General features: G+C 38.8%; 1 protein-coding gene across 4 annotated transcripts in view; it reads right to left on the bottom strand.

The window, feature by feature from the left end:
• Positions 1–8417, bottom strand: part of TP73 (tumor protein p73) — a 201833-nt gene extending 193416 nt beyond the window's left edge. For 2 of the 4 annotated variants that reach the window (XM_073656504.1, XM_073656509.1), the window contains exon 1: positions 8118–8416. In XM_073656504.1, coding sequence (XP_073512605.1) covers positions 8118–8182 — 65 coding nt within the window. In that variant the 5' untranslated portion in view covers positions 8183–8416. Of the gene's footprint in view, positions 1–8045 lie in introns of all 4 variants that reach the window. The other 2 variants (XM_073656505.1, XM_073656503.1) reach the window with 2 other exon arrangements.
• Positions 8418–15026: the final 6609 nt, after the last annotated feature.

Here is a 15026-nt window from a genome sequence, read left to right as displayed (position 1 = left end):
AAGACACTTTGATAAATTTGGCGTAAATAACAGCAATGTTACCACAAGCAAAACTGATTTTACATTTTACTCTCATGATGAATTTGCCTCATAGATTTTTTAATATCTGCCTTTTTCAGTCATTTTTTAAATTCTTTTATTTCTGTGACAAATCACGTGAATTGGCCGGTTTCACACATTTGGACAGTTTCACACATCCGACATTCCTAGTCTCATTTCTAGCCCTGATATTTGGAATGGCTGCAGGTCTCCTGACCCAAACTCAAGAGATTTATGAATATATACAGTACAGACCAAAAGTTTGGACACACCTTCTCATTTAAAGATTTTTCTGTATTTTCATGACTATGAAAATTGTACATTCACACTGAAGGCATCAAAACTATGAATTAACACATGTGGAATTATATACTTAACAAAAAAGTGTGAAACAACTGAAAATATGTCTTATATTCTAGGTTCTTCAAAGTAGCCACCTTTTGCTTTGATGACTGCTTTGCACACTCTTGGCATTCTCTTGATGAGCTTCAAGAGGTAGTCACCGGAAATGGTCTTCCAACAATCTTGAAGGAGTTCCCAGAGATGCTTAGCACTTGTTGGCCCTTTTGCCTTCACTCTGCGGTCCAGCTCACCCCAAACCATCTCGATTGGGTTCAGGTCTGGTGACTGTGGAGGCCAGGTCATCTGGTGTAGCACCCCATCACTCTCCTTCTTGGTCAAATAGCCCTTACACAACCTGGAGGTGTGTTTGGGGTCATTGTCCTGTTGAAAAATAAATGATGGTCCAACTAAACGCAAGGAATAGCATGGAATAGCATGCCGCTGCAAGATACTGTGGTAGCCATGCTGGTTCAGTATGCCTTCAATTTTGAATAACTCCCCAACAGTGTCACCAGCAAAGCATCCCCACACCATCACACCTCCTCCTTCATGCTTCACGGTGGGAACCAGGCATGTAGAGTCCATCCGTTCACCTTTTCTGCGTCGCACAAAGACACGGTGGTTGGAACCAAAGATCTTAAATTTGGACTCATCAGACCAAAGCACAGATTTCCACTGGTCTAATGTCCATTCCTTGTGTTCTTTAGCCCAAACAAGTCTCTTCTGCTTGTTGCCTGTCCTTAGCAGTGGTTTCCTAGCAGCTATTTTACCATGAAGGCCTACTGCACAGTCTCCTCTCAACATTTGTTGAAGAGATGTGTCTGCTGCTAGAACTCTGTGTGACATTGACCTGGTCTCTAATCTGAGCTGCTGTTAACCTGCGATTTCTGAGGCTGGTGACTCAGATAAACTTATCCTCAGAAGCAGAGGTGACTCTTGGTCTTCCTTTCCTGGGGCGGTCCTCATGTGAGCCAGTTTCTTTGTAGCGCTTGATGGTTTTTGCAACTGCACTTGGGGACACTTTCAAAGTTTTCCCAATTTTTCTCACTGACTGACCTTCATTTCTTAAAGTAATGATGGCCACTTGTTTTTCTTTACTTAGCTGCTTTTTTCTTGCCATAATACAAATTCTAACAGTCTATTCAGTAGGACTATCAGCTGTGTATCCACCAGACTTCTGCACAACACAACTGATGGTCCCAACCCCATTTATATGGCAAGAAATCCCACTTATTAAACCTGACAGGGCACACCTGTGAAGTGAAAACCATTTGCAGCGACTACATCTTGAAGCTCATCAAGACAATGCCAAGAGTGTGCAAAGCAGTCATCAAAGCAAAAGGTGGCTACTTTGAAGAACCTAGAATATAAGACATATTTTCAGTTGTTTCACACTTTTTTGTTAAGTATATAATTCCACATGTGTTAATTCATAGTTTTGATGCCTTCAGTGTGAATGTACAATTTTCATAGTCATGAAAATACAGAAAAATCTTTAAATGAGAAGGTGTGTCCAAACTTTTGGTCTGTACTGTATATATGATGTAGTTGAATTTGTGTTAGGAGACCAGTATTGGACTGGAGTGGCAAGGGCCCACCAGTAAGATTGAATCTAAGGGCCCACTGTTCAGCTACATCATAAATACCTTGACCATAGTACACAAATTTACTTTTCCTTCCATGTAATCTGAAACAAATAGTTTGTATAATGAATGATTAGCTGATTCCTTTCTCGGTAAATATTGAATCAAGTATGTTAGTACTGCTCATTAGTACTCCTTCACAGGGGCCCACCGGGGGATTCACCCGCTCCTTGGTGGGTCAGTCCGAGTCTGTAGGAGACCCACAGCCAGTCAGACATTGTGGGTTGTACTAAGTCCATCAATGTCAGACATGTTTAACCAGCCCTAGAATCATGATTGCCAATGGTAAAACCTCAACAAAAAAAAACGCAAGACATAAAAACAGTCTGGTGAGGGGTCTGCAAGTGTGAAGGGGGCTCAGGACCTGAGCTCCATCCACACACAAGTGTGGTAGATGCTAGCTATGTTGCATAGCTGATATCTGTACAGCCACTGGGAGCTGTGCACTGGCAGCATCTGTTAACCATTTAGATGCCTCTGTCAATCTCTGACAGCAGTGTTTAAATGGAAAGTGCATTAATGTTTGAACACTGGCTCCCATCGGCCAATGCGTTACATTGGCTGCTATCTTGGGCCTCCTGTAAAACTCCACAGGCTGATCTCCATAGGTAACCATGAATATTCCTTTATACTGCAATACTATGGTATTGCAGTATACAGTATAAGTGATCAAACGATTGCAGGCTCAAGTTCCCCAAGGGGCCGAAAATATAATGCAAAAAAAAAAGTTTTTAAAACATAAAAATGTAAGCACTGCTGTACCATAAAAAACAATAGCAACAAAAAAACCCTCACTTATCCCTATAATCTTGGAAGGTACAGAATGGCAGAACATTGCTATATTACTTTGAAAATGGGTCACACATTGCGGAATGGTGCACTCTTGATAACAGATTCTATACACAGTTTTCAGATTTCATACACTAGTGAGAAAGATGATAAAAACACGGTGTGCACCAAATGATATGTTGTAGATGCTTTTTATACCTACCCTGAGAGTTTGGAGAAAGTGCTTAGAAGAAAAGGTGATGCCTAAGAGTCCCAATATGGACCAAATTTACTAAATGATGTACAACATATTTTATGCAAAATCTTGATGTTAATGAATATGAGCCATTTGATGACATAAGGAAAATAGATAAGTCTAGCCTGCCTAGCAAGCTGCAATGGCTGTTTGTGTGCATATATATATTATGCGATATACAGTACAGACCAAAAGTTTGGACACACCTTCTAATTTAAAGGTTTTTCTGTATTTTCATGAAAATGAAAATTGTACATTCACACTGAAGGCATCAAAACTATGCATTAACACATGTGGAATTATAAACTTAACAAAAAAGTGTGAAACAACTGAAAATATGTCTTATATTCTAGGTTCTTCAAAGTAGCCACCTTTTGCTTTGATGACTGCTTTGCACACTTTTGGCATTCTCTTGATGAGCTTCAAGAAGTAGTCACAGGAAATGGTTTTCACTTCACAGGTGTGCCCTGTCAGGTTTAAGAAGTGGGATTTCTTGCCTTATAAATGGGGTTGGGACCATCAGTTGTGTTGTGCAGAAGTCTGGTGGATACACAGCTGATGGTCCTACTGAATAGACTGTTAGAATTTGTATTATGGCAAGAAAAAAGCAGCTAAGTAAAGAAAAACGAGTGGCCATCATTACTTTAAGAAATGAAGGTCAGTCAGTCCGAAAAATTGGGCAAACTTTGAAAGTGTCCCCAAGTGCAGTTGCAAAAACCATCAAGCGCTACAAAGAAACTGGCTCACATGAGGACCGTCCCAGGAAAGGAAGACCAAGAATCACCTCTGCTTCTGAGGATAAGTTTATCCGAGTCACCAGCCTCAGAAATCGCAGGTTAACAGCAGCTCAGATTAGAGACCAGGTCAATGCCACACAGAGTTCTAGCAGCAGACACATCTCTTCAACAACTGTTAAGAGGCGACTTTGTGCAGCAGGCCTTCATGGTAAAATAGCTGCTAGGAAACCACTGCTAAGGACAGGCAACAAGCAGAAGAGATTTGTTTGGGCTAAAGAACACAAGGAATGGACATTAGACCAATGGAAATCTGTGCTTTGGTCTGATGAGTCCAAATTTGAGATCTTTGGTTCCAACCAGCGTGTCTTTGTGCGATACAGAAAAGGTGAACGGATGGACTCTACATGCCTGGTTCCCACCATGAAGCATGGAGGAGGAGGTGTGATGGTGTGGGGGTGCTTTGTTGGTGACACTGTTGGGGATTTATTCAAAATTGAAGGCATACTGAACCAGCATGGCTACCACAGCATCTTGTAGCGGCATGCTATTCCATCCGGTTTGCGTTTAGTTGGACCATCATTTATTTTGCAACAGGACAATGACCCCAAACACACCTCCAGGCTGTGTAAGGGCTATTTGACCAAGAAGGAGAGTGATGGGGTGCTACGCCAGATGACCTGGCCTCCACAGTCACCAGACCTGAACCCAATCGAGAGATGGTTTGGGGTGAGCTGGACCGCAGAGTGAAGGCCAAATGGCCAACAAGTGCTAAGCATCTCTGGGAACTCCTTCAAGATTGTTGGAAGACCATTTCCGGTGACTACCTCTTGAAGCTCATCAAGAGAATGCCAAGAGTGTGCAAAGCAGTCATCAAAGCAAAAGGTGGCTACTTTGAAGAACCTATAATATAAGACATATTTTCAGTTGTTTCACACTTTTTTGTTAAGTATATAATTCCACATGTGTTAATTCATAGTTTTGACGCCTTCAGTGTGAATGTACAATTTTCATAGTCATGAAAATACAGAAAAATCTTTAAATGAGAAGGTGTGTCCAAACTTTTGGTCTGTACTGTAGATAGATAATAGATAGATGATAGATAGATAATAGATAGATAGTGATAGATAGATAGATAATAGATAGATAGATAGATAGATAGATAGATAGATGATAGGTAGATAAATAGATATTAGATAGATAGATAGATAGATAGATAGATAGATAGATAGATAGATAGATGAATAGATGATATATAAATAGATATGAGAGATAGATATGAGATAGACAAATAGATGATAGATAAACAATAGATAGATACATAGATAAATAGATATGAGATAGATTGATACGAGATAGACAAATAGATAGATGATAGATAGATAATAGATAGATAAATAGATATGAGATAGATATATGGATAGATAGATATGAGATCGATTAATAGATAGATGATAGATAGATAGATAGATAGATAGATAGATGATAGAGAGATACATGATAAAGAGAGAGATAGATAAATAATAGATAGATAGATGATAGTAAGATAGATAGGCATCCCTGCATATAAGATAAATGTAATCTGAATCTGCCAATTTTGGGGCGATCTGCCAACCATATAATGTGTTTGGAGTCCTCCCAACTGTACCCCAATTATGTAGGAGGACATAAGGATCATCTGATCTATTTGTTTTTTGGATACATATATAATAATAATCTTTATTTTTATATAGCGCTAACATATTCTTCAGCGCTTTACATACGTTATTGTTGCTGTCCCCATTGGGGCTCACAATCTAGATACCCTATCAGTATGTCTTTGGAGTGTGGGAGGAAACTGGAGGAAACCTACGCAAACACAGGGAGAACATACAAACTCCTTGCAGATGTTGTCCTTGGTGGGATTTGAACCCAAGACCCCAGTGCTGCAAAGCTGCAGTGCTAACCACTGAGCCACCTTGCCTCTGCCAGATGCTTCTGGCAGCCGCTTAAGATGCATATACCCTGCAGTGTAAACAAGCTCTTGATTACTGGACAAACTCCCAAAAGATCATTGTACTCGGCAGCTCAGCTGATTGTCCGGTGTAAACAGGACTTGTGCTGCAGAGAACAATGGCAGCCTATGTGCACTGAACGATCTATTTCTGATCATTCTGTGCACATCTGAAGCGGGGTCTGCCTGTCTAAACAGGCTATTAAATGACCATTTACCACTGCAATATTAGTAAATGTAAATGCACCCTTACTTTATTCTCCCCATAGAGAATACAGCCACACTGGGCTGAGCAGAGTGCTCCTGTGTATGGGGGAGTTGGGAGAGATAGCTGTCTGCTGAGCAATCGTTCTGCTAATAATTATCTAACATGTGATGTAACAGATTATGATTGATACATAGATAGGAGTCTGTGACACATGAGAGTGATTCTGCCCCACACAATGCCTTTCTTTCCTGTTATATCTGTGTGTTTGCTAAATGTTTAGTCAGATTGCTTCCCTGGAGATATTTGGATAGAGCACAGGATTATTACCTGGTTATACAAACTCTCAGGAACAGCAGAAACAATATCAATATAAATCTATACAGGGCAGACTGGAGGCAGCAGACTGTCAGACTCCACTGTACATATAATCTACAGTCATAGGAAACGTTACAAGAATAGGTGAGCAAAACACACACAGAATGGGCCTGATGTATAAAAACCTGATGGATGAGGCCCAATATGGCCCCTCAGCTGTTGGGAGACTACAACTCACAGCATGCCCTACCAACCATAGAACATACATGTATTGGCAATTGCTCACCTAGTGAAATAGAGGTTTAGACCAAATAAACATGTCAATTTTAATAGAGCACGGAAGGCTAGGTACTGCCATTGATGCTGATATATATATATATATATATATATATATATATATATATATATATATACGGAGGGTTCGATCTCGAGCAGTGATGACCTAACCGGCATCATTTTTGTTAGCCAGACTGAGGTATATGGCTATCACTGCAAAACAATTATGTCTCCAGTGGCATGAGTAAGAGTCACAGGCCTATGCCCACAGAACTATTGGTGACTATGAATATCTAAAAAAAAACAAAAAAAAAAACTGCACTTGTGTAGCCAGGCTGACAACAATTCCACACATACAGAACGATCGTTAATATGATCGTTCTGTGTATATAGAATATCATCACTATCGTCAGTATATCTCCTGTTTATATGGGACAATGTGCTGCCAAGGACTGCCAGTGATTTTAATGCCAGGATAAATGATCCAACCATGTGTCGAACAAGCATTTTGCTCGTTCATTGGATGATTGCTGGCACGTTTACACAAGCAGATAATTGGTGAACAAGTGATCTATTGACATTTGTTCCCCATTATTGGCTCATTTAAATTTGCCTTAATTACTAGTTCACTTCAAAAAGCTTACAAGGTATCTGCCACAAGATGTCACAATACAAACTGTATACCTTACCAGATAAATCTATTAGACCTGAAGATTCAGGTATGCTTACTGTGAAAATACAGGTCAGAATAGATGTAATATCCTCAAACTAGAATAAGCATTTTATTAAAGTGATACAAAGGATTATACAGTGATTCTGACTGATTTTCAGAGTGAATATACCAGTCTCATCAGGTCTGAGAGATTTATGAACTGAATGTATTTAGTTAGCATTGTGAAATCTGGTGTCAGATCCACAATATAATATGACAATAAAATAGCTTACATGTGAAGATTTCCATAGTTCACACGAATAATTATTCACTATTCATTATTAAAATGTTTGCCCTCTTTGGAGTTATTATGGTTTACTACGTTCTAACAGTTTTTGGCTTGCCCAACTTGCCAATGTGCATTAATGGCATATTGTCCTATAGTAATAAATAGGATACATCATGATCAGTCCTATTTTCTAAAACATGCAGCCCTTATCATCTACTTTTTAAAAAAGTGAACTACCTCTTTAAGAATCTCCTGTATGTAACAAGTAACCAGCAGCAACAACTAACATCATATACAAAGTAACATTTACAGGAAATGTCACAACTCTAGTGTATACTAGGTATTTAAATAAATGGATCAACCCCATCCATAATACCACTAAGCGTGTACAGATGCAATACAATATACTGCAGGGATAACCACCATCATCCAGATCAGCTGAGGAATTCTTACACATTGGTTGTTACTCACCGGCAGCCAAGGAAACACTATGCAGATAACAACACTAGACAGCCCAGTGTGGGACTCACCTGATAGGAATGATCATGGGGCATGGGTACAAGTTCTGCCCTGGCCACACACATCACAGATCACTGCTGTACCTGAGATCCCAGTCTGTCCTGATGGTGCCCCGCACAGTCCTCTCTCTGATCAGTGTCACTGGCATGAAAGTGGCCGGGCAGGGGGTGAAGTCTGCAGGCAAAAAAAGCCAAAGTACTGCAATCCTTCCACTTATCCGGGGGTGCAGGCTCTGGGCAGTAGTCCCTTGTAGGGAGCTTGGCTAGGCACCAGAATGTGTCCCTTTAACTCCTTGTTAGCCGGTAGCCTCCATTTGGCAGATGACACCTGTCTGGCAGTTGCAAGCTTTGCTTGGGAATGAGATGTGCGGTATAGGAGGTGACTGGGGTGGGTGGGATTGCTCAGATTACAGGGTTGCGACAAGGGATGAAGGTGACAGAGCTGCCAGGAAGTAAAAAAAGGGGGAGGGGGACCTGGCACAAGGCGCCTCTCAACAGCATACCAGGCGGGAAGAGAAGGCAGAAAGGGGGCAAAGCACTGCAGCCTCGGGAGAAAACCTCTGCAAACTTCCCCAGGACCGGGCTGAAGATAGGGAATTTAAGATCATCAGGGAATCCGGCATCCACCGATTTTTTGCAAGATCGCCTATAACTTTTCTTTTGTCCCACAGGGAAGTCGCATACGCATCTTGCGGCAGTGCGGTAATTGTACTGAAAGTCGCAGGCGACTACGGGTTGAGCAGCTATAGCTATGCACTGATGCCTGCCAGGCTTGTAAAAACCGACCTCTGAATATCATTTTAATTGATCGGTTAGAGATTGCCCGATCCGATGCGACCGCTTCCGATGTAAAATCCTCTGAAATACAACATAATCTGCATCGCTCACCTACTGCTAGCAAGTGCGCCTTGTATAGATAACACAGGGGATCACTGTGTCTCCCATCATCTACCACATAGGGACAAATCTGTATGTTCCCGGCATCATCAGATTATACTAGTGCACAAGCCATTCTTCTGCACACACACACACACACATATATATATATATATATATATATATATATATATATATATATATATATATGTGTGTGTGTGTGTGTATATGTATACATAAATAAATGCATACACATAGTTAGATAGTGTCAGTATATCGATATACCAATATATATGTATGTATATATATATATATATATATATATATATATATATATATATACAAACAGTATCTATCTAAATATATCTGTATATATTTATATATATATGTATATAAATTTATATGTTTATATTTAGAAGCTTGACATTTAGATTTGAGATTTCGGTGATTTGCCTCTGTCAGTGAATTAAATGTTTGTAAAGCTTAATTTTTTTTCCTATGTTATTTTTATATTTGATTTTTTTATATTTTTTTAATCATTTATGTGACTACTGAATTTAAAAACCACTTCTAGGAATTGGTTATTTGATTCATATATTATTATTATTTATTTTTTTTTCATTTTAATTTTAGGTAAAAAATTATATTTCATATTGTTATATATGGTTATGCATCTCCATACCAAATGTGTATTTTTCTAGTTTTACACTCCATGGGCTTTAGTTGCATTATATATACCTTATTTTCTGTGTGATAAAGTGGGAAACTTGAATGAGTACTGTTCACATAAATAATGCACTAAATAATATGCTAATCAGTGCAGCAGGCGTTTACTTCCAGATCATATTCATTTTTGTGAGGTTCCAAATTGTAGCAAAATTGAAGCAAGATCAATTTAAGATTTATAAAATGTTGAATACTAAATTTTAAGAATAGAATGCAGAAAAAATAAAATTATCAAAATAGAGAAGCAAAAAAATATATACTGGAAGAAAAAAACACCAGAAGAAAAAAGTCAATAAATGTTGGTATTTCTGTTAATAATAGTATTGTATTATATGCAAAAAAATAAAAATGTAAGAACAATTTAAAAATCTTGTGATTTTTTTTTTTTTTTACAAAATTTACTGCAGCTAAACTATGAACTGTCACTTTAGATATAATTACATGAAATCTCAGGTTAAAACTCTGATTGAGAATATTCTACAATGGCCTCTAATTGCTGTACCCATAGGGATTCTTAGAAACTTTTCAGCAATATTACTGATAACCAGCATCTGCAGCAAATAACTTTGCAAGTATTACTATAAAACAATCTGAGCCAACCAGCTGAAATAATTTGCTTATAAAATTTCTGAAACTGTTTTACAAATTTTTCATATTACTGTAACAGGATGGAAAATGACACAAAAATACATTCTGTTACAAGACTAAGAAAATTATTGTCATTATATTAATATTTTTATATCTCATGCTGTGAGAACAATACATTTCATCATCTGTCTGAAATTGATCTACCTATCTCACATCTATCCATCTCAAATCTATCTAATTTACAAAAAAATAAAAAGGTGCCTGTTTTGAGGGGATTTATATACAAAAGTAGCTGATTTACAACCTATGGACTTGCACCAGTTACTATATGGAACCAGTGCTACTTTGATTCATTCATTTTTCCTCTTTCTACCTTTCTCCTGATTCCTTTTTGAAATATTGTGAGGATATTGGCTATTTTATGTGTGGAATGTGCTGCTTGTCTTTATCTAGTATCTATCTATCTATTTATCTATCTATCTAATATCTATTTCCTATTTAGATATTATTATATTATTTATTTTTCTTATATCTATCTCATATGTATCAATTATTTATCTATCTATCATTCTATCTAGTATCTAGCTATCTAGCATTCTATCTGTCTATCTATATCCAAAAATATGAAGGCAGCACTTCAAGGTCCAAAATTAAGAGTTGTTTATTGACCCATAGTGATGGAGGCGAAGTTTCTTTCTGGAACTTTCTCCTTTCTCCACACTTGTAACGAAATGTTGCTACCATCACTATGGGTCAATAAACAACTCATATGTTTAGACCTTGAAGTGCTGCCTTGCTGGTGCTGCACCTATACTTTTGTACTTCTATCTATCTATGAAAAATAGTGGTTTATTTCACCCAGCAACATTTCAGGCTCTGAACAGAAGCAATGCTTGATGAAGGCTTCAGGTCAAAAGTTGAAATGTTGCTCTGTGATATAAACCACTATTTTTCACTATTACTCTGGAGTCCTGCTTCTATTTTTTATTTTTATACTTTGAGGGACTTTGCAAGCCATCTTGGAGGATCTTGTTTGCACCCTATGCTGAACACAGTACTGCTGTGGCTTTTTAATTCATCTATTTATGCATTCATCAAAATCTATCTGGTGTTTATCACACCTATTTTTTCATCTATCTATCTAGCTAGCTATCATCTATCTATCTACCTGAGGTGTAAGTGAAGGTTTGCAGGTAAAAATAGGTGCAAGTCCTCCTGCTTATTATCTATCAGTGATTGGCTGCAGAGGTGGTGTGAGCTGTTGATGTGATGTCACCAATGCAGCCAAAACACAGAGCCCTGAGCAGTGGTGGGAGAGGGCGAGTACAATCCAGCTAAAAGTGGACTACCTCTTTAAGGTGGCCATATTTTGGAGGAACCAATATTCACATGTAAAGCGCCATGGAATAAAAGGAATAAATAATAATAATAATAACCATCTGACCCTCCAGTGTGTATAGAGGTTTCACATCTCTCGCTGGTGGCAGATGTTGGTTGTCAGAATGACTGAACAAGTTATACCTACCTCCACCAATCAGCCCTCTAATGGTATGGCCACACCAAATTTTTTTATCGAGTATTTAGAAATAGATTATACTCTGAAATTCACGTAAAATAAAGCATCAAATACTCTTCCAATTAATTTTAATAATAAAAAGCTCCCATATTGCATTGCTTTCTTTTTCACATTATTTTGAGCATTTCCCATTAAAACCACCAGTAGGAATATTTGAAGCAATATCTTATTTAAATGTGGATTTTGTAGTAAAATTTGCTTCTAAATCCTCGTAAAAAAAAACTGTGTGAACATATCATAATAAGGAGGAGGTCATGCATGCCCATGGCTTTCTACAACAGAGCTTATGGGTTACTGCCTAACATCTCACTACTATCATAACCTCCAGTGTCCAATTCTCATACTCCTTTCTAAACTGCCAAACAGGTCAAGAGACCCCATTCTCCTGATGTATGAGACATCCAGACATGTCTATGCACCCTTAGTACTTGCCTCTACAGTCAGCCATATAGTCAACCTGTCACAAAAGCATTTCTGTATCCATATGGTTGAGGGCCACACAAAAGGGCATCTTGGGCCACTTGTGGCACCCAGGCCACTGGTTGTGTACCCCTGATTTAAAGTTTAGTGAGATCCATTGATATCAATGTGATATCACCATGTAGCTTGCCATATAACAATCTCGCATCGCAACTGCAATATGTGAATAAGTGCTAACGGGAGTATAATTAATATAACATAGAATTAATCATTATTGCTGTTTCAGATGAGTTTGCATTTTGACTGTATTTTTTATATTTCTGAGAATTTACTGTAAGAACTGCTGTTTTTCTTCTTTAATTTTATTTTATCAGTCCCTATACATTTTTGTATACCTTTGTCTTAACTGTATAAGAGCAATTGACTATGTTATACGGGAATCCTACAAAAAAAACATTCCATGCACAATGTACTAAATGTCAAACATAGGCAATGTATATTGCTCTTAAATTATTATGTAATTATTATGGTATGTTCTAATTATTATGTCATTTTGTATAATGATTACAGTTATTATAATCTTTGGTTTCACATGCTTTTATCCCTATTATTATATTCACAGTGTATTATTTGGCAGCACTGTATAGAATTGTTTAGGTACGGAGGAATGGCGGTTGCCAGCATGTGGCCAATTCAGGCAAGTGTTTTATTTAGAAAACACTATATTTTTCCCGGAACATTATTATAATCTAAAGAATGAATATATTTACGTTTAATACTGTCGCATGCGTAATATTATAATATTTAGCCAATATGGTAAATGGCATCATTTTTTAAAATATGGCAGATTTACTGTTTTTTGCTCATTCGCCTCTCAAAAAATGAAGTAAAAAAAAAATCAGAAAGTCACATGGACCACAAAATAGTGATGACAAATGTACAGCAAAAAACAAACCCTGGTACATTACGAAAAATAAAAAAGTTATAGCTCTTGGAAGGCAAGGAGGAAAAATGTAAATAGAAGATTGTGGACTCTGTCAACCAAGAGCCATAAACCAGGAGCCAGCTCTGTGTGACACTGTTATCTGGGCACCATACTGTACGGCACTGTTATCTGGGCACCATACTGTATGACACTGTTATCTGGGCACCATACTGTACGGCACTGTTATCTGGGCACCATACTGTATGGCACTGTTATCTGGGCACCATACTGTATGACACTGTTATCTGGGCACTGTACTGTATGGCACTGTTATATGGGCACCATACTGTATGACACTGTTATCTAGGCACCATACTGTATGACACTGTTATCTGGGCACTGTACGGCACTGTTATCTGGGCCCCATACTGTGTGACACTGTTATCTGGGCACCATACTGTACGGCACTGTTATCTGGGCACCATACTGTATGACACTGTTATCTGGGCACTGTACTGTATGGCACTGTTATCTGGGAACCGTACTGTATGGCACTGTTATCTGGGCACCATACTGTGTGACACTGTTATCTGGGCACCATACTGTATGACACTGTTATCTGGGCACCATACTGTGTGACACTGTTATCTGGGCACCATACTGTACGGCACTGTTATCTGGGCACCATACTGTATGACACTGTTATCTGGGCACCGTACTGTATGACACTGTTATCTGGGCACTGTACTGTATGGCACTGCTATCTGGGCACCATACTGTATGACACTGTTATCTGGGCACCGTACTGTATGACACTGTTATCTGGGCACCATACTGTATGACACTGTTATCTGGGCACTGTACTGTATGGCACTGTTATCTGGGCACCATACTGTATGACACTGTTATCTGGGCACTGTACTGTATGGCACTGTTATCTGGGCACCATACTGTACGGCACTGTTATCTGGGCACCATACTGTATGACACTGTTATCTGGGAACCATACTGTATGACACTGTTATTTGGGCACTGTACTGTATGACACTGTTATCTGGGAACCGTACTGTATGGCACTGTTATTTGGGCACTGTACTGTATGACGCTGTTATTTGGGCACCATACTGTATGGCACTGTTATTTGGGCACCATACTGTACGGCACTGTTATTTGGGCACTGTACTGTATGGCACTGTTATTTGGGCACTGTACTGTATGACACTGTTATCTTGGCACCATACTGAATGGCACTGTTATTTGGGCACCATACTGTACGGCACTGTTATCTGACACCATACTGTATGGCACTGTTATCTGGGCACTGTACTGTATGGCACTGTCATTTGAGCACTGTACTGTATGACACTGTTGTCTGGGCACTGTACTGTATGACACTGTTATTTGGGCACCATACTGTACGGCACTGTTATTTCGGCACCATACTGTACAGCACTGTTATTTGGGCACTGTACTGTATGACACTGTTATCTTGGCACCATACTGAATGGCACTGTTATTTGGGCACCATACTGTACGGCACTGTTATCTGGACACCATACTGTATGGCACTGTTATCTGGGCACTGTACTGTATGGCACTCTTATTTGAGCACTGTACTGTATGGCACTGTTATTTGAGCACTGTACTGTATGACACTCTTATTTGGGCACCATACTGTACGGCACTGTTATTTGGGCACTGTACTGTATGACACTGTTATCTTGGCACCATACTGAATGGCACTGTTATTTGGGCACCATACTGTACGGCACTGTTATCTGGACACCATACTGTATGGCACTGTTATCTGGGCACTGTACTGTATGACACTGTTATTTGAGCACTGTACTGTATGACACTGTTATTTGGGCACCATACTGTA

Source organism: Phyllobates terribilis, unplaced genomic scaffold (genome assembly GCF_046119375.1).
Source record: "Phyllobates terribilis strain yellow unplaced genomic scaffold, ASM4611937v1 Scaffold_12__6_contigs__length_324123572, whole genome shotgun sequence".
In the NCBI taxonomy this organism is placed as follows: domain Eukaryota; kingdom Metazoa; phylum Chordata; class Amphibia; order Anura; family Dendrobatidae; genus Phyllobates; species Phyllobates terribilis.
The sequence above is the reverse complement of the archived record's forward strand: the minus strand, read 5'-3'. Positions and strand labels throughout refer to the sequence as shown.